Below are 20,778 nucleotides of genomic sequence, written 5' to 3'. Positions count from 1 at the left end.
ACGGAAAGAGATTGGGAAGTAACTAGAGAAAGATGCACTTTTGAGCAAATTTTTGTTTGTTATGTTAGTTTTCAGCTGGGGGAGACTTGGGAAAGAGCCTGTATGGAGGAAGGGGCCAATGACATGGAGTAGGCAAAGAGAATGATGTGGACCAGGCCCTGCAGAAGGTGAGAAGGAACCCAGACTACCGGAGAATGAATTCACAGGACAGGAGGGATATGTCTTCTACTCAGGGAAAAGCTACACAGTATAATTCAGAGCATAGAATCAAGTGTCAGGCTGATCTGAGTTGGAAGCCAGAGTCTACTACATTCTTGCTATGAAATTTTGCTAGAATACTTAACTGCCCTGATCCTTAATTTTCTCAACAGCAGAAAAGGGATAATGCCTTCCTCATAGAGTTACTGAAAGGCTTAAATGACATGACATGCATTAAGCAAGAATCTTGTGATGGAATTTGTTGATTATTTCTGTAATTTAATTATACATCTTTTGATTTTTATCTCAAATTATTGCTAGTGTCATAAGTAAACAAGAGGCCCTATCTATTATATGTTTTTTTTGTTTCATTTGCTCCAAAAGGATTTGGGATTTCATGTCCTTTGGAATTTTGAATAAGTTTTCAGGGTTAACATCAAACTTGTTGCCAACAGGCCAAATCTGGCCTGCAGAGTTATTTCACTTGGCTGTAACTTTTTTTTTTTCTTTTTAACTTGAAATCCTTAAATGGGACATGCAACAATCCATTTCCAGGTCTACTCCCTCTTGTCTTTTGCCTGGGCTCTTCATATATTTTCCTAATTTACTTGGCCTTTGTAGACAACCCATGATCTAGACTGATTTCTACTATGAAATCAATTTCATAGTAATTTCTACTATCGATTTCTACTATAAAATACCTCATACCTTTAATGACTCTCATATTGTAAAATCCCCACAGACCACTTTCTGTCTTTATTTTATTGATCTCTCCTCAGCATTTGCCACTGTTGATAAACTTTTGAAACTCTTTTTTCCTCTATTTTCTGTCACCTTCCTTTTTCATCTACTCTTTGCTGCAGCTGTCTGCTTTGCCCACCATTTAAGTGTGATAATTTGTCACTGTTTTTATTTTAGCTCACTGTTCTTCTTGTTGGCTCATGTCTGTGGCTTAACATGTCCAAATTTGGATAATAGCCTTTCTCTTCCAACCATTTTCTCCTATTGTGTTACATATCACAATGAAAGCAGTCACCGGAAATCCAAGCCATTCAATCCCCCAAACTGAAACCACTTTCACATCTAGAAATAATAAATATTCAACAACCGGCACAGTGTAGACGTTAAATAAGACTGGACAGTGCCCTGTACACCTCACTGTTGCTTCCCAGCTAAAGATCAGCCCTCCACACTCAGTTACCAAAGCCAGCTCCTACTGCCTCTGTGGTGACATCATTTTACCATGGACTATTCACATGCTAATGTGTTTTCATTTTCCTTGTAGGTAAAATCTCAACCTTGAGTGGAATAGATCCTTCCTTTTTTCTGTCCTGTGCATCAAGCTAGCTACACCTCTAGCTGCTCCCAAGGCTCTAAACTTTACCATATTAAATTGTTTGCATTTCCCCAGGCACTACCTGCTCTTACCACATGCCCTTGCCCATGCTGGTCTTTCAGCAAAGAGTGCTCTTCTCCTTCAACTCCATTTGCATAGCTACTTTTTACTCATTCTTCAAAATTCATTTCAGATATATGCATATCTGAAAGGCCTGCCCTAACTTTCTTCTCTCTTGGCAACATCCCCAGTCTAGGTTTGGAACCCCCATGCTGCAAGTATTTTAAAAGCTTGTATTTGTAATTCATATTTTATTATTGTTATAGCCCAACAAATTCTTCTTGCCTGCTGCACAGAAAAAGCAAATACATGGAAACATCAGGTATTATAGTAGAGAAAGAATTTAATCATTGTGGGGTGTGAAGCAAGTAGGATGGGAGATCTTTCTCAAATTCACTTCCTTGAGAACTCAGAGGCTGGGGTTTTTAAGGATAATTTGGTGGGCAGGGGGCCAGGGAATGGGTGCAGCTGATTGGTTGGGAATGAAATCATAGGGATGTTGAAACTATCTTCATGTTCCTAGTCAGTTTCTGGCTGGCAGGGGTGGGTAACAGGACCTGTGGACCTGTCGAGTCAGTTCTTTGGTATGGGTCATGGATTCAGGTGGCATAAGTTGGTCTGCCTGAATGCAAAAGTCTGAAAGTGATCTCAAAGACCAGTGTTAGGTTTTACAATAGTGATGAATATACAGGAGCAATTGGGAAAGTTACAAATCTTATGACTTCTGGCTATATGATTCCTGAGCAGTGAGCAGTTATAGAAAAGCAATCTAGGGGACAATGGCTGGTTATTGTTTAACTATGCCTACCTCTTAGCAGAACTGAGGCCCCACTATAGTCTTACAAAGATGGTGTCAGTCCCCAGGGATCAGTTTGGGAAAGGGACTATTATCATCCTTGCTTCAAAGTTAAACTGTAAGCTAAATTCTTCCTATAGTTAGCTTAACCTGTGCTCAGGCATGAGCAAGGGCAGTTAGCTTGTGAGGTGAAGAGCAAGATGCAGTAAGTTTATGTTAGATTTCTCTCACTGTTACAATTTTTTTTTAAGGCAGTTCATGTCTTATCTACCAATGGAATAGCTTGACACAGAATGTTCATTGCAATCTGGTAAAGTACTTTCCTGTGGAAGAAACACACCCATAAACTGAGAAAGTACGGAGGAGGAAAGTATTGTAAATTAACGTAAAATTAACATTCATTGACAGAAGGAAAGGAAGTAACAGCTGGGTAAACAAACAGCTGCTCAAAGAGACAGAAAAATGACAGTAAGCAGCCATGAACATGGAAAATGGTCCCCAAATATTAGAAAAGCAAGTAAATAATATGAGGAAATGAATTAACCCATTGGAAAATTGCTGAAGCATTTGAAGAAGAAGTGAATAAAGGAAGTGTTCAAATTAAAGTTATTATACAGAGAAAAAGTAGAATAAATATTGTGTGTAAAAGAAGTGGACTTTTAAAACGCAATATGCTTAGGAGATAAATTAACTTGAAAATTTATATGACTTACTTTTTATAAATGTGTTTTATACTGCACAGACAACATTATAATAATATTAAAAAAATCAAAAGAATAAAAGTATGCCATAAGCCTCACTTATCATTGTGTTGAAAATAGTAAGTTAGGGCCAGGCGCGGTGGCTCATGCCTGTAATCCCAGCACTTTGGGAGGCCAAGGTGCGTGGATCACCTGCGGTCAGGAGTTTGAGATCAGCCTGGCCAACTTGGCGAAACCCTGTCTCTACTAAAAATACAAAATTAGCTGGGCATGGTGGCAGGCACCTGAAGTCCCAGCTACTCGGGAAGCTGATGCAGGAGAATCACTTGAACCCGGGAGGTGGAGGTTGCAGTGAACCGAGATCGCACCACTGCACTCCAGTCTGGGCGACAGAGCGAGTGAGACGCCATCTCAAAAAATAGAAAAAAGAAAATAGTAAATTAGAAAATCACAACTGGTTTACTTTGCATTTATAGGATTACTAAAGAGCCTAACCTTTTAAAAGGACATATTTAATAACACAAGTAACATACATATATTCACCTTCTAAAAAATTAAAAGCATTGCAGATAAGGCTTTGACCCTGTGAAATACATATTTGATCTTCAACCTATTTCGTTACATACAACCCCTAAAATCCTTAGAATCTCCACAAGGTGATGTATTTTGTATGCTAATGATTAGCCAATCATGGTTGACAGCCCCTAGGTAGCTTCAGGCTGGGAGCTGATCACAGGAAAGACCAAGGCATGATTAGAGGATTGAGACTTTTAGCCCCACCCCCCAGTCTCCAGGGAGGAGAGAGGGGCTGAAGGTTGAGGTGATCACCAGTGGCCAGCAGTTCAATCAATCATGGCTATGTAATGAAGCTTCCATAAAAACCTAACAGGACAGGGTTTGGAGAGCTTCTGGATAGCTGAACATGTGAAAGTTCCTGGAGGGTTGCACACTCCTTCCTCCATACATTGCCCTATGCATCTCTCCCTCTGTATCCTTTGTAATATTAAAAGGAAAACTTTAGACAAATTAAATTTAACAGAGTTTAATTGAGCAAAGACTCATGAATCAGGCAGCCCCTAGAATCAGAAGTGGTTCAGAGAAACTCCATGCTGCTGTGTTTTCTGAGAGAATTTATGGACAGAAAAAAGAAAGTGACATGCAGAAATTGGAACTGAGGTACAGAAACAGCACAATTGGTTACAGCTTGGTGTTTGTCTTACTTGAACACAGCTGGAACGGTTGGCCACCTTTGGCTGAAACTTGGTGATTGGTACAAGAGAAGGTTATGGTCTGTTTACACATCCTGTTAAGTTACAGTTCACTGTGTATAGAGAAATCTTTAGGCTGAATCTAAAATATGTAAAGAGGCAGCTTTAGACTAAACTTAATTTAACAGTAATATTCTTTATAATAAACCTTAATTTAACAGTAGTATTCTTTATAATAAACAAGTAAATGTGAACGTTTGCCTGAGATTTGTGAGTTACTGTAGCAAATTAATCCAACATGAAGAAGGGATTGCAGGAACCTCAGCGTGAAGCCTGCTGGTCAGAAGTTCTGGAAGCCCAGACTTGCAACTGATGTCTAAGGGGTTGAGGAGTGTCTTGTGGGATCTGATGCTATCTCTAGGTAGATAGTGTTGGAATTGAAGTGGAGGACCCCCAGCTGGTGTCTGCTGTAAAACTGATTGCTTGTTTGATGTGTGGGGGAAAAAACCCACATATAGGTCACAGAAGTTTTCTGTGTTGATTAGTGTTGAGTGAGAGAACAGAAAAATCACTTTGAATTTGTTTTTTCTACACAGAGACCCTTACCGCTACCTCCATACCACTGCTATCCCTGGAGGTAACCATTTTTTTTCAGCTTTATGTGTACCCTTTCAACATTTTCCCATGCACTTACATTTGTATATGTAACTATAGAAAATTTCTATCTTTATCTTTTATGATATGTATGTATGATAATCCACTATACAAATTGCAGTCATAATTCTGCAACTTCTTCATGTTTCTATATAACATTTGTCTTGGAAATATTTCCATTTCAATGTAAATTAGAGTTATGTCATTTAAAAAAATTGCCATGTATCATAATATGGATATAACGTAATTTATTTGGCATTCTGTTAGTGATGGCATTTAGGTGGTTTCTAATCTCCTGCATCCTCCAGCAGACATTCGTGGATATTTACTTAGTGCCACGTGCCAGGCACCCTTCCTGGTTTGGAGGATTTAATAGTAAACAAAATAATACTTCTTATGGACATGTAAGAGGAGACAAATATAAATGAAGACATGTATATGTAATAAAATATTATGTTGTATGATAGAAGAAATACAACAGAGACAGTAAAGGTGTATATTAAAATGCATCTAAGAAAGAAAATATAAAAAGAATACAACAAAGATGTTGTAAAAAACATACAGAAAGAAAACAAAGATGAGAGAGTAGGTGGCAGCAAAGGTTTCTATGAGGAGCTTTCATTTGAGCCAAGAACTAAAAGAAGTGATGGATGGTGCCCTGCAAATATCAAAGGCACCAGCTGAGAACTGGAAATGCAGGGTCAATAGGTGTGCATATTTGAAATGCAAAATCACTTTCCAAGCTGTCAGTGGCAATTCATACTCCCATTAGAAGCATAAAAGTGTACTGTTTCTCCCAGGTTTCTTTGTTATTATCAATTTCCTTAATTTGCACCAGTCAGATGTGTGGAAAACTGTTAGTTTGCTATAGTTTTGTTATAACTTGAATGCGAGTGAGGTTATGCTTATTTTAATATGCATATTGGCCCTTTGAATTTCCTCATCTTGGACTTGGCAGTTCTACATCGTTGTTCATTTACCCATTGTGATATTTGCATGTTTGTTATAAATTTTTACTGTTTGTGTTCTGGATACTACTGTCTTGTTATGTTGTGCTATTTGCTGTATTTTTTATTGATTTTTATCATTTGTATCCTTGATACTATTCCCTTGTCATGTATGTTGTAAATATTTTCATCCCAATCTGCTGCTTGTCTCTTTAAAAATATGTTTGTAGAAGACTTTCATTTTAAAGCAGTCATGTTTAACAATTTTTTATGGATTTTGCTAAGGAATTGCCTCATGTTTACATTGTCTTTTGTGTCCTAAAGGTCTTAAAGATATTTTCTTTTAATTTTATGGTATATGATTATTCCATCTGGAGCTTAATTTTTGGGACAATGTGAGGTAGGAATTTATCTTATTTTCTATTACTGGCTAGCCAGTAGACCCAGTACAATGTATGGAATAGTAGATTTTTATGAATTGGTTTGAAATGTTACTTTTAGCATAAAGGAAATCTCCAAAAATGCTTAGGTACATTTTTAGACTCATTCTCCTGTTTCATCATACATGGTTTATTCGTGTGTGAGTTCCATAGTGTTTTTATTATTATAGTTTTATAATCAGTTTTGACATTGGTAAGTTAAGTTTTCTCTGCTATTCTTTTGTCCAAAATTATTGTCAGTATACATACTAATTTATACCTCCCATATGACGTTTAGAATTATCTTATCAAATTTTACTTTAAAATAATGTTGGGATTTTTGTTGAGATAGCATTTGAACCTACAAATTTATTTGGGGAGACATCTTTCAATATTCATTATTGTCCACATAAAAATGTTGTATTTATTTTTAGGCTATTTCAAAGTGTTTGGGGGCTTTGTTGCTATTAACAATGAAATTTTTGTTTTATTGTATTATTTTAATATATGATTCCTGCTGTATAGGGAAGCTGAGACTCTATTGGTTCCAATAAATATTTTTTTCAGTTGATTGTTTTGTATATTCTAGATAGGTAATTATAACATCTTCAAATATTGACAGATTTCCCCTTATATACATAATTGAAATATGTTTAAAAAATTTTTCTAGTGCAGTGTGTATGTATTTTTATGTTGTTGACTTCTCATTTTTTTACATTTTCGATCAAACAGTGTGACCCATATGATGATAATTGTTTTATTATTGGTTTTGCTTTTGTAACATAATGTGTGGCCATTTTTAGAAATTTGCTTTTTTTTTTTTTTTTTTTTTTGTGAGACAGAGCTTTGCACTGTTGCCCAGGCTGGAGTGCAGTGGCATGATTTTGGCTCACTGCAACCTCCACCTCCTGGGTTCAAGCGATTCTTCTGCCTCAGCCTCCCGAGCTGGGATTACAGGCACCTGCCACCATGCCCAGCTAATTTTTGTATTTTTAGTAGAGATGGGGTTTCACTGTATTGGCCAGGCTGGTCTTGAACTCCTGACCTCGTGATCTGTTCACACTGGCCTCCGAAAGTGCTGGGATTACAGGCGTGAGCCACTGCGCCTGGCTAGAAATTTTCTATTTTATGTGTTTTAAATAATATATTTTAAAATTGAAAACTCACTATGATTGTGGACTTGTGAATTTCTATCTGTAGTTTTTATTGGTTTATGCTATATATTTTTTAAAAGCTATCATTTTAGGTATTTAAACTTTCTTGACTATTATTATTTTGGTAGTCTTGTGAACTTGGTCAATATAAATTGTTTTATCTTTTTTATAATTTTAAACATTAAATTTGTGTTTTTACCAAAATAATACACATAAATGGAAAAATTAACTCGTATGACAAAGCTCAAAATGAAAAGCAGCAATCACCTGTCTCAGACCCCTCCCCCACTCCCCCAAGTTATGTTCCAAGAAATCTATACCTTTCAACTTCCTCAGCTGATCTTTTTCTTGTCACATGTGAAAACAACATGCTTAATTACAATTCTAAAATTTCAACTTGTCTATGGATTTCTTGTGGAAAAATAGACTGAGTTCTCTTCATGTGCTCCTCACAGCACGGCTGTCTACCCTATACACATATACTTTCTTGACCTCTCAGTCCAGACATATCACAATCATATCAATAGTCAGTGTCTACCTAAGTGTAGTTCACCTATGAGATAAAAAGTTTATTACAGGAATTGATAGCCTGTCCACATTTAAATTTTCTCCCAGAGTGCATAAAGCCCTTCCATGCAGCAGTCGTGAATCCATCTCTGGAATCCTTTGAGAGTGCAGCTCTTCCATCCCTGCTGCACATTGGTCTGTCTGGGGCACTGTTGGTTTCTGTTGAGACATTCATCTGGAGCTGTATTTTTCTCTTACTTGAACCTGATTGATGACTTTCTAGGCCTACTGTATCGCTATTTTACTGGAGCTTTCCTTTACCCAAATCCAACATTTGTTATATTTTTTAAATTGCCAGCAGCACTTTCTTATTACCTAAATGCTTTTTCTTTTTATATCATCCTAGCCCAGATGTGGTAGCCATGAACATGAGTAAAACAAACTAATTATAGATGTTTAAGAGTTTTCTTCTGCCCCTTGAATGATTTTGGTTTCCTCTGAGTCCCTCTGCTCTGACTCTTGTGTTGGACGCTATCCATCAGTGTCTTCTGTGCTTGGCTGTGTGTTCTTGTTTGGTGACTGGAAGCTCTGTGCAGAGACAGCACCTGTCAACAGGTGGGTTTTACTCTGGGCTGAGAAGGTGGCAACATTGCTTTCTCTTGGGCAGTTCCCAAATGTTACTGCTTGTAGGTCTTCTTCTTGGGCTGCTCAGTGTCAGTATTCCACTTGGGAACTACAAGCCTGACTGCTGATATTGTATGAGTTGAGAATTCCATTTCCCTGGGCTGAGCCAGCTTTCTGGACACATACCCACTCTTCCTACCTGGAAACTGACGCATCCTTACACATACACGGTGATAATTGATCGGTGCAGGATTTTAGGGTTCAGCCTACCTGGGTGTCTCTGCTACCCCATAATCTGAACAATAACCTTGCTGATTGCTGTTAGACACCACTTTCCCTAGTATCTCCTGCCTCCAGGCATAGGGCACTGCTACTGCTGCGTTTTAGAGGAATGCTCAACAAGTTCCTTCATGCTCTGGTTTCCTTTGGTAAACTGTCTGTTTTCTTGAGGTAACGTAGATTCAGGATCCACCGAGGTTTGCTTTCTTTTTTATTTTCGGAATGGAGATAGATTTTTAAAAACTTATTTTCTCCTATTTCCAGAGATTTGTCATAGGAGGTGAGAGCTTTATTCATCCTTTATTGTGTTCCTTTCTATTCTATTAATATTCCTTTTTGTATTCAGTTTGCGTCTTGTAACTGTAACCGAATGCTTTAACATTTTTAATTGAAATTCCTTCAAGATAAATTGTCCATTTTCATGTCAATGTATCAATATATTCAGACTCTACAATGTATCGATACCAATTTATGTTTGTCATATTTGCTGTAAATGTTTCTTGGAGTAATTCCCTTTTTACTTTAGTTATCTTATTCTTCATGGTAATGAAATTTTACATCATGACATAATCAATTTTGTTAATATTTTCCTTTGTTGAAATATATTTTGCAAATGTCTGATAAGTTCATGATTTTTTTTTAGTTTTTGTAACATAGATTTTATTTATTTATTTATTGAGATGGTTGCCCAGGCTGGTCTCAAACTCCTGGCCTCAAGTGATCCTCCCACTTCAGCTGCCTAAAGTACTAGGATTGTAGACTTGAGTCACTGTGCCGGCTAGATTTTAAATATCTATCTTACTTATCTTAAAATTATTTAGTAATTGTCTTGTGAAGTATGAATCTGTTCCCTCTCAGATTTCCAAATTGTTAGCTAACTTTCTCAATATTGTTTATTAAGTAATTTTAAAAATCTTATTGGTTTTGTCCCCATTATCACATATTCAATTCCTTTATAAAATGTACTATACTTTTGTCCTTTCCACTCTGTTTTTGTTTTTCCTTTTATGCTCATATTGATTATAAATTAATCATTTCTATTTTAATAATTCATGGGCTGATCTTCATTTTTATTTTTAATTCATAGGCTGGTCTGATTTCTTTTTTTTATTTTTAAAAATTATTGGTTAGTAGTTTTCTATTCATGTAGTACACAAATATTCTGAGCTAGGTTATAAAAATTAAAGGATGAATAGGACTTGTCCTTTGTTTTCAAGGAGTACATAGTCTTAGAGAGTATGAGCAATTATTATTCAGGAATTCAAAGAAGACTTTTGAAAGCTTAAGTTGGAAGGAAGGAATAAGCCTAATAAAGGAAAGCTTAAGTTGGGTCTTGATTTATAGGCACAACTTCACCAGGGCAATGACTAGATAAGCAAAAATGATCTATATATGCAATAAAAATTGTGGACAGGTACACACACAGGGATGGCTGGAGCATAGGGTGAGGACATGAGGAGTAGCTGAGTATGAGGCTGGAGAGTCAAACTGGAGCACCCCTCTTTTCTAATTCCAGCTTAATTTTGTAATAATGTAATAAAATTCAATACCAACCCCATTAAACTCTTGATCAGGATAATATTAAACATATTCAGTATACCATAACAGTTATTGAATTGAATCGAATTCTTAAATAATAATGTCATTTGTCGCAGAATGGGAGAGGTAAAAATAATAACAGTGTCAATAAAATTAGGACTATAGTAAATTCAAGCTGTGTGTTCCTTTTCAAAGTGAAAACACAGAAAGGGAAAACTACTCCCTTCAAGACTCATCAGTTGGCTTTAAGACAGGAAACACAAAATCAATCATCTTGACTTTATTGAAGCAGTGTGTAATTCTCCGCTAGTATGTAGTCCACAGAGACAGGGATCAGTTCCATCAGCCAGCAGGGCCCTGTGAAATGGGAGCCATTGTGTACAGGAATAAGGAGGAATGGAAGCAAGCAAGGAAAGCAATAGAGGTATCCTAACTGCTCTAGAAGGTTGATGGTGAAATGACAGAATGAGAATGTAGCACTGGGAACAGTGTGAGCATATTAAGAAGAGTTTTTTAAAGTTCTAACCTGCTTGTTGTAATCATTTCACAATGTGTGTGCATATCAAAACACCACATTACACACCTTAAATATACACGAGTTTTATTTGTAAAATATACCTTAGTAGAGTTGAAGGGAAAGGTTCTAACCATATTTAGAAGACAGAGGAAATAATTCAGTTGAGATGGAGAGGTTGAATTTTTTTTTTTAAAGAGGAGAGACCCACTTTGGAACATGAGTTCTTTAGGATTTGTGAAACAGCTTGTCTCAAGATACAGAGGGGAAGATGGAGCACTTCTTAGAATGGCAGCAAGGATGTCATTAGAAGATGTAAAGAAAAAGGTGGTGAGGGATGGATGCAGAAAGCCAGACAGCTTACACTGATGCTTTGATCTTCTAAATAAGTATGTCCCACCTGTGTCAGATTACCCAGGAGTACCGGGTGAAAATTCAGCCCCTGGATCACTCTCATCAGAACCCAGGAAGCTGTGATATTGGTGAACTCTCTGGGTTATTCTAACTAAAGTGTGAGAACCAATGGCTCAAATGGAGTAGCAGGTTATCTGCACAGTGTGTCTATATGATTGAGAAAGCATTAGTGTTTTAGGAAGAGGGTGGAAGATATGGGTGGGCAATGGAAGAAAGGAATTGCTAAGCAGAGCCCATTTGGAAGTTGGGAAGCAGGAATTTGTATTGGAGAGGCTGGCCCAGCTCCAGATATGGTTGAATGTGCTTCCATGGCTTCTTCTAAGTTAAAGTGAATCTACCTAAAGACCCTGTTATTACTTCTGTATCAGGGCCCAGGGAAAAATTGATAAAGCAGGCTACTGGATCAAGAAAGCAGGCTACTGGATCAAGGACATGAAGACAACTTGAGAGATTTCCCTTCCTTCTGGCCTTGAGAAACATATCTTTATCGGCAGGCAGAGTCAATAACACTGATTGCTACGTACAATCCTGTGGATTCGTGTATTCAGAACTTTAATTTCACATAATTATGATGAGCCTGCCAACATGTCAGGCCAGACTTTCCTCTGCTAGTTTTGGCTCAGTTTATTCTTTGATGCTGCTGCTCCACCTGCACATAACCCAAGATGGGCAGCTCCCATGGTGAAAGGAATTAAAAGTTGCAAGGCCCTAATCTAGTTCGTTGCTTTCTCTCTCTCTACCCTTCTCTCTCCCTCTCTTTTTTTTAACTTGAGTGTATTAGCAGCCTCTTACCTGGTCTCCAGGCTACCAGCCTCTTCCTTCCAGGGTAATCTTCTATTCTATTAGAGTACCTTTTTTTTTTTACACAGACTGACAGTCGCCATAAGTGCTGTAAGCAGTCACTGCTGTGAAGATTTCCTGTCACCACAGAGTGACGTTCTAACAAACAAAACAGATATAAGACGTTTTTCGAAGACTGCCTTGTCTTCAGCCACTGCCGCCACCATTAGCACCTCCTACATTCTAGGGACAGGGAATCCTTGTCATTGCCTCAGTATATTGCATACTCTTGCCTATAACCAAAGTGTCCCTTTGAGTTTAGTTGCTCTTCTTTCTTTCTGTTGTTTCCCTATAAGAAGTGTATTTAAATGTTATTCCCGCTCTGTAGCTTTCTTGGACCACACTCCCTCTTTCCAGGCAGAATTATTTTTTTCATCTGTATTCCATAGTACTTTACACAAATATCAATATTGTATTTAGAACATTCTATTGTACTTATTTGTATCTTTGTTTCTACAACTACACTAGAATTTCATGTAATCCAAAATGAAAGAACATAGGAAAGTAGAGTTCTTTGGAGCAAGCAATATGGGCAACTCCCTGCATCATTTTGTAATAGTAACAAGCTTTTCTTTTTCCATGTAATATTATAGTTGTAGCATTGATGAATCTGAATATTTATAGAATCATAGAATTTCAGTGGGGAGAGGTATCTTAGAAGTGATTCCTTTGATTTGCAGATGAAGAAACTAGTCTGGTGGTTATGTTAGACCACCTAAGTACCTTTCATCAAAATCCCAGCCAACAACCTTTAGGAATTTATGAGAATTAAACCATTTTCCATTTCAGGCAAAAACATTCTGGAAGAGAACAAATGTATAATGCATTTTAGTTCAGAGGGAGCCCCATTAACAAATGTTAACTGCGTTTTAAGAAGTTAGGGTCAGGGAAAAAGTCAGGCTATTTGATGAGAGATAATTGATAAGTTCAAGGAGGATTTTAAATACAAATGAAGTGTTTTTCATGGTTTCATTGAGATGATTTGAGGTATCAGGGCCACCAGAAGACAACGGAGTGGGTTTTAGTGAGTTTCTTTTTCTCTAGGTTTAATTGAACCGTTTTTTTTTTTTTCTTTAATAGGTTTCAGAACCTTCTGTGGTCCAGAAAGACATTTGTGGACAACATGAAAATCTATAACCACAGTTACATCTACATGCCTGCCTTTTCTATGAAGACAGGAACAGAGCCATCTTTGAGGGTTTATTATACACTGTCAGATGTTGGTGCCAATCAGACAGTGCTGTTTGCCAACCCCAACTTTCTGCGTAGCATTGGAAAGTTCTGGAAAAGTAGAGGAATCCATGCCAAGCGCCTGTCCACAGGACTTTTTCTGGTGAGCGCAGCTCTGGGTCTCTGTGAAGAGGTGGCCATCTATGGCTTCTGGCCCTTCTCTGTGAATATGCATGAGCAGCCCATCAGCCACCACTACTATGACAACGTCTTACCCTTTTCTGGTTTCCATGCCATGCCCGAGGAATTTCTCCAACTCTGGTATCTTCATAAAATCGGTGCACTGAGAATGCAGCTGGACCCATGTGAAGATACCTCACTCCAGCCCACTTCCTAGGGACAATGGAAGAAGAAAGGACTGAACCAGGGTATTTTTGTTAGGTTTTCTATGTGACTCCAAGAGGGAATGGTCAAGTTGTTTCATGAGTTTGCATGGGCCCTTGGAAAAACAGGAAAGGAGCAATGAAGATCCAAGCAAAACTTTACTTTCAGTGTTGGCTTGGAGGACAAATAAGAAATGAAACATCCTATGAAATACTTTATAGCACATGGCAGATTTGCAACTAGTAAAATGCTGGTAAAATGCTGTTGGTAAAGCACATGGTTCAAATCTAGAAGATGCAGTTCAAAAACAAGACAGACTCGAGTTGTTAGGGCTGAGGAACCAATCAAGGTAGAATAAAGAAAATGTTGGGGTAAAAGTGTTGCTGATTGTCAACACAAACTGGCTTAATAATATTAATAAGAACCTGTCTCATTAAGACTGGCTTTAGAACCGTAGGTTTTTAAAAAAATTATTATTTATTTTTGCCCTCTTTGGGGAAGTGGGTGGGTAGATTTTAAAAATCCCTTCCTGAGTAATAAAGATACAAAATGTTACTGCTGATAATTGTGATTTGTTGAGCCACGTCTATATTAACTATAGCTCCCCTCTATTTTTAAAATTTTACATAAGAATTGCTTCTTCCTCTTTTGTCAAGTCTACAGAGACAATGTGAAGCATTATTGCATTTAGACTGTGTTGATTCATAGTCTGGATAACAGGAGCCACTTTCCTTCCTCAGAATTTAGGACATAAACCCAATTTTAGGTCTGCATTATGTAAGCCTGTTTGCATTGTCATTTTTATTTTAGTGCAAAAGACTACCAATATGAGTGCATTATTTATTTGTAAATTGGCATAATTGTCTTCATAATTTAATGTTCAGAAATGCAGTAAAGCACATTGATGAAAAGCTTAGTCTCTGTGGAAGACAGACCAGAAGACAAATCCCTTTTCTATCTACTGTGGCATATTCACTGCAAGGTAAAGGACATGTATGCATACATGCAAGAATGAATTGAGCGAAACTGAATAAATTTCCTCTTTTGAGCTATTGTTATTTAGTAGTTACCTAAAAAAGAATACATTTTTACTAGTATACTGTTAAAAATGTAAAAGGCTTAACATGTATGCATGTATGCATACATGTAGACACACATATACACACAAAGTTAAACAAAGTTCATTACTGTGCAACTATGAAAGCTGAACTCATATGACCTGGTATGGCAAAAATTTGTAACCAGTGTTGGAGAATCACAAATGTGTTACGCACTGTCCATTACATGTTGATATAAGACAACCGAGCTCACTGGTTGCTGCACATAATACCCATAGCAGCACAAGATGCAAGTCTTACCCCCAAATGCTTACCCGGCATGAGCAGAATTGTCTTACTCATCCTGATTTTACCCAAAATCTCATGAATGGGCTTGCTGTTGAGCGTGGTCACACAAGGTATAGTTTGTACAAGTAAAGAGATGTGAATTAGTAGCTATTTATTTCCTTAGTAGCAGGTAGGACTACTTAGCTTGTTACACCAGCTTTGATACACAGTAAGAAAACTCTACTGACAGATTACAAGCAGCCAAATGTGTTTACATTTCAGAGAAGGGTAAAGGAAGCCTCTCGTTGTCTTCATACTTTGGAATGTCTTAAGCTAAAATGAGACACTACAGTTCAATTTCTTTTTTATTTTAAATGTCACTAAATTGTAGGTAAACTGTACCAAAAAGTTCTAGTTTAATTTTAACAGTAAAAACTTAGCATACCGTGTTACCATGTAAACAATAATGGCTGGTATTTTTTGTGGGTTAATTTAACATGACATAAACATAAAAAAGACCTTGGCAAAATTCTACATCATTGAAGTAGACCATTTCTAAATGCAATTAAACAGTGAGGTTATTATAAAAATTAGAATTTAAAATATGACTTGTTGATAGTGCAGATTATACTGTTACTTAGAAAGTTAAGAATTCGAGAGTAATGATTCTATTGGAGAACTGGTTTGCTATACAGCAGCAAAAACATAATGAGTATGTACCATGAAGAAACTGTGTTAAATATTCACTTTGAGTGAAACTTTAAATATGTTTCCTCTTTTGAGCTATTGTTATTTAGCAGTTACCTAAGAAAGAATACATTTTTACTAGTATACCATTAAAAATATAAAAGGCTTAACAAAAACGCATATGAAAGTTAATAAAATATGTGACTCAGATTAGTACTTTAATTGTTAAAATGTAATTAATGAGCTCCATAGAGCCCATACATCACAGTTCCATTGAAAATATTATCTGGACTAGAATCTCTTAAACCCAGGAAGTAGAGGTTGCAGTGAGCCAAGATGGTGCCACTGCACTCCAGCCTGAGTGACAGGGCAAGACCTTGTCTCAAAAAAAAAAAAAAGAAAAAGAAAGAAAATATTACGTGGAAATTTTTCATCTTTTTATGATGCCTGGGATAGATTTATGCAGCAGATTTATATGTAATGTTTAGTTTACAAACTTGTGAAACTATTTCATGTGGGTTCTGAAAGGCAAAACAGAAATGGCCAGTGCTGGTGATGTTTGATTAGACCAGTTCTTCTCAGCTGGGGTGATTCATTATCCCTCCCTGGTGACATTTGGCAATGTCTGGAGACCAGAGACATTTTTTATTTTCATGACTCAAGGGTGCTAATAGCATGTAATTAGTAGAGGTTAGGGATCCCGCTAAAGTCAGCCTCTGACAGCAAAATAATTATCCAGGCTGAGATGTCAGTAGTATCAAGGTTGAGACACCCTGGATGAGACCAAAATGAAATTTTGATTGTTCCACCTTGTCTTCGCTTAAAGATAGATATATATGCTCACAGCATTCAAAATATGACTTCAATTTAATGAAAATATTTTCTTATGGTAGATTACAACTCACTAGATACACCATACATATGCCTTTTGGACATAATTGGTTAGATAGGAGGGGGTGTGTGTGTGTGTGTGTGTGTGTGTAGCATGAAGTTAGGCATCTCTATCCTTAACTGTGCTATGTGTTCCTAAGTAAGGACCTCGCTAGAATCATCCTGTAGAGTGCTCTGGAATACTCTATTATTAAGATCTTCAATTCTAAGCTCCCATTATCTTTCTTTGTTTATCTGAAATTAAGACCTTCAGAATTAGGCCTGGTACTTTTCCAGATTTGATCAGTTACATTTTGATATAACTGACTCTTAAAATTCAGCTTAGAAGACATTCAAAAAGAAAATCTTTAATCACTTTTGATGATGCACCTGCCAAGAGGGGGGCATCACTTTGTACCATCAGACTAATTAAAAAAATTGTTGTGTAGTCATAAAAATTAGGCTGCTCCATAAGGGCAAAAGGAAGGGTGAAGAGACAAAAACTAGTACCCTGATAGAATTTTAGTTTTTATTAGCCTCGATTTGAGAACTGCATTGATTCCAAAGATCATGACTAAGGATGCCCTCTGTTTAATTTTGATCACACTTCAGTAAAATTAAGGTAGGTGAAGGATTAAGTCATTCCATAATTAAGAAAAGTAATGTTTATATGAAAGATTTTTATATGGACAATGACTCACAGACACATATGTTTTGTATAGAGGATTTTGCCAAAAGTTTATACAAAATTGCACATCTAAACTGCATAATTCTCATACAAGAAGTTAAGGAAGTGCTCACTGGATTTTGCTTCTGTACAGTTCACTTTTATCTGTCTTCACAAGGGTAGGAAGTAAATGATCTCAAATGCACATGTTCAGACAATACTGTGTTTGGCTTTGTGATGTCTCATGTCTTTCTCTTGGCTAAAAAAATTGTTTAGGCTATATATAACTTGTACCTGAAGCAATCTGGACAACATGGCTTAAAATGGAAAATAACTGAAAAAAATCCTGGGATTTTAAATTTGCCAAAAATACCCTTGGATTAGTCAAAGGCTTTACAAGAGTGTTATAGATGATCCAAAATGGAAACAATATTGATAACATTTCTTTTCGTCAGCAGCTATATATTCCAGTTTTATAACTTTATTATATACATTTTTTATTTCTTTATTAATAGAAAGTCAGCCATCCAGACTTTTAACTTCTATGTTTGAAATATTGACTTTGTGAAATTTTTCACTGACAAATCCTTGTTAGGAGGGACCTAAGGGGGAGGGGAATGTTACCAGTCCACTGAAAACTTTAGGAAATATTCATTGTGTTGTGTAAATACTTTCCCACCAGCACCAGGTAATATATTCTCTGTTTGTAGAATTCCAAAGATCAAAAGCTGTAAGGACGTTTATGTGAACTTGAGGGCAAGCTTGCGGAGGAATAAGGACTGAGAGTAATATTGTGCTTTTTCTTTCTTTATCTTCCCGTCGTATAGGTCAACTCTCAGGTTATATGACTTTTGTTGGGCACACATCAGGGGTGGAAGTGGTAGAAGTGGGTTAACAATTTCAAGGTCTGGCAACCTAGGTCAAAGCCTCTAATAAAGTCAGCAGTAAATATAACTAGGAACTTCATTCCACTATGTGCTAGGAGGAGGGTGAGGCAAGTTGAAAGGAGATGACGCTATCCCCACACTCTCAGGATGTAAAAGGGCAGAGTGCTCTCTACCCTTAACCTTGGCTTTTTAGCACCATCAGTCTCTGTCCTCTCCCAGGAGAGCTGCCTTAGCTCCAGAGTTGAGCTAGTAGCATTGGGACTAGAGAGGTAGTGCGGAAATTCGCTGAGGACCTCAAAATTTTACACTGCCTTAAACTGTTTTGTTTTTGCTTAAACTCGTGCTGTCTAAATTTGGGTGTTTTGTGGCAGAGTCTGATCACCCCGACCTAGTTATAGCCCTGCCAGTGATTCTAAAGTGGAAATTTTCCCCCTCATTCATATGGATAGTCTGAGTCCTTGAAGCTAGGGAGATATCAAATATTCTACCAGTTCCTACATAGCTTCTTTAAAAGTCCTAGAGACTAACTCACAGGAAGTCTGAAGCCCAGAGCGTCTGTTTATAAACTCCTAAATATGAGGCCACAATATTTAGGTTGAGCACTAGAAAATTTCTATTTTGCAAGTGGAAGGAGACTTGAATCTATAATTGCTGTAGCTTTTTTTCCCTTCTATCATAAGAAAATGAATACCATCTGCTTTACCCTCAGCCCAGACTTGTCTTTTGAATTTTTTACATACATCTTAGGGGTGAGAGATGGAAACAAGTGCATGAATGAAAAGCTTATTGAAACATAACACAGCCCCTGCTCACCATTTCAATAAGGGAAAATACATGTTTCTGTTTCCCTCTAATTTGTTTTCTCTGGTGCCAACATTTCTGATTTCTTCCGTCTCTAATACATAAGGAATAAATACCATATTATAAATTGACTTACATGCTTGCGAGCATTTGCCAGATAGTCAAAGCCTATGACTCTAACTTTTTAAAGCACAGAAGAGGAATTATATTTTATAGTCACTCTTCTGTGTTTCTATTGATCTCTATATTGTGCTAAAATTCTTTCAGATAATTTTTTTCTTGTTGAAGCTGTGGGATATAATCAATGATGCCAAGCTGTCTGAGAATTTTATAGAATAATATCCAAATATATTGATCCTGCCTCTTTCTGCTTCTATGTAATTAAACTTTCTTTTGATGCTTATTTTTAAAATGTATGCTTCACACAATACCAATAAACATCTAAGAGATGTGATTTAATCCAACGCAGAGAAAAGTAAGAATCAGTTAATGTCTATTTTATCTGCACAGTATTACAAACAAAATTGTAATAAAAAAAGGTTTAACCAAACTGAAAAAAAGAGAGAGAAAATCTTGGTTTTAATTTGAAAGGATGATTGGGAGTGATCTCAGAAGAGAGTTCAGCAGGAAGCAAGAAAGAGGCTGTTGACCTTGAGTGGAGCCTCAAGAATGGAGCCTTTTTGAAATATTTTAAAGGAGGTATCTTGTCATCCAAGATAACCATTGTTATGGTTAATAATGAACAGTTTTCTCTGGGTGAGGCTTATCCATTGCACACCTGATGTGCTGACCCCTGCGATTTCCCCAAATGTTGGAATGTTGCCTGCATAATTTGTGGTAATGGGGACTGTGTTCCTGCTTTTCCCTGGTTACAAAAAACAAAACAAAACAAACAAACAAACAAAAAAACAGAAAAAAAAAGAGAGAGAGAGAAAAGATGCTAGAGGAAGCAGTGTGACAGCCAGATCATGAGATGCTGACGGAGAGAACAGAGTGGTACCTGTTTACCCACTTGGACCATGACAGTCTCAAGGCTCCACCCCTTGCTGTCCCTTCCCGAGAGGTGCTCTCCTGGGAGTTTGATCACAGTGAAACAACACTCCCGTTTTCTTTTTTCTTTCTTTCTTTCTTCTTTTTTTTTTTTGTTGTTGAGACAGAGTTTTTTGCTCTTGTGGTCCAGGCTGGAGTGCAATGGCATGATCTCGGCTCACCGCAACTTCCGCCTCCCAGGTTCAAGTGATTCTCCTGCCTCAGCCTCTGGAGTAGCTGGGATTACAGGCATGCGCCACCACGCCCGGCTAATTTTGTATTTTTAGTAGAGATAGGGTTTCTCCATATGGTCAGGCTGGTCCCGAACTCCTGACCTCAGGTGATCTGCCCGCCTCAGCCTCCCAAAGTGCTGGGATTACAGGCATAAGCCACCGAGCCCAGCCCCACACTCCTGTTTTCATAGCCCTTTTTTGTCTGTACCTTGGTACATATTCCCCAAATGAGATTATTATTTAGATCTGTCATGATGAGGCAGTGATAGCAGGAGGTGTCACTTTGACCCTCACCCTTGGAAAGTGGGCTATGCATAGCTAGAGTTAGAACAGGAGGTTCTAAACCTGCTTCCACAATTACTTCAGTAACAGGCTTTTGTATCCATGATTACTTAAGCTGACTTAGATGCATTTTCTACCCTGTATTCTAGTGTACGCAACACACACACACATAAGCCCTTTACCCGTGGAGAAGAGGGAGATGGTTGATTCAGTGGGAGTGAGGAGTGGCAGAGGGTGCCTTAACTTTTTCTGG

At 37.4% G+C, this 20,778-nt stretch overlaps 1 protein-coding gene across 4 annotated transcripts in view; it reads left to right on the top strand.

Moving 5' to 3' along the window:
• Positions 1-20,778, top strand: part of ST8SIA1 (ST8 alpha-N-acetyl-neuraminide alpha-2,8-sialyltransferase 1) — a 260,653-nt gene that overhangs the window by 116,324 nt on the left and 123,551 nt on the right. For 2 of the 4 annotated variants that reach the window (XM_024256942.3, XM_024256943.3), the window contains one exon: positions 13,271-19,942. The exons of the other annotated variants lie outside the window; for them this stretch is intronic. In XM_024256942.3, coding sequence (XP_024112710.1) covers positions 13,271-13,757 — 487 coding nt within the window. In that variant the 3' untranslated portion in view covers positions 13,758-19,942. Of the gene's footprint in view, positions 1-13,270; positions 19,943-20,778 lie in introns of those variants that run through there. 4 annotated transcript variants of the gene reach the window in all.

The sequence above is a fragment of the Pongo abelii genome, chromosome 10, assembly GCF_028885655.2.
Source record: "Pongo abelii isolate AG06213 chromosome 10, NHGRI_mPonAbe1-v2.0_pri, whole genome shotgun sequence".
Lineage (NCBI taxonomy): Eukaryota > Metazoa > Chordata > Mammalia > Primates > Hominidae > Pongo > Pongo abelii.
This window is presented reverse-complemented; position numbering and strand designations above follow the sequence as displayed.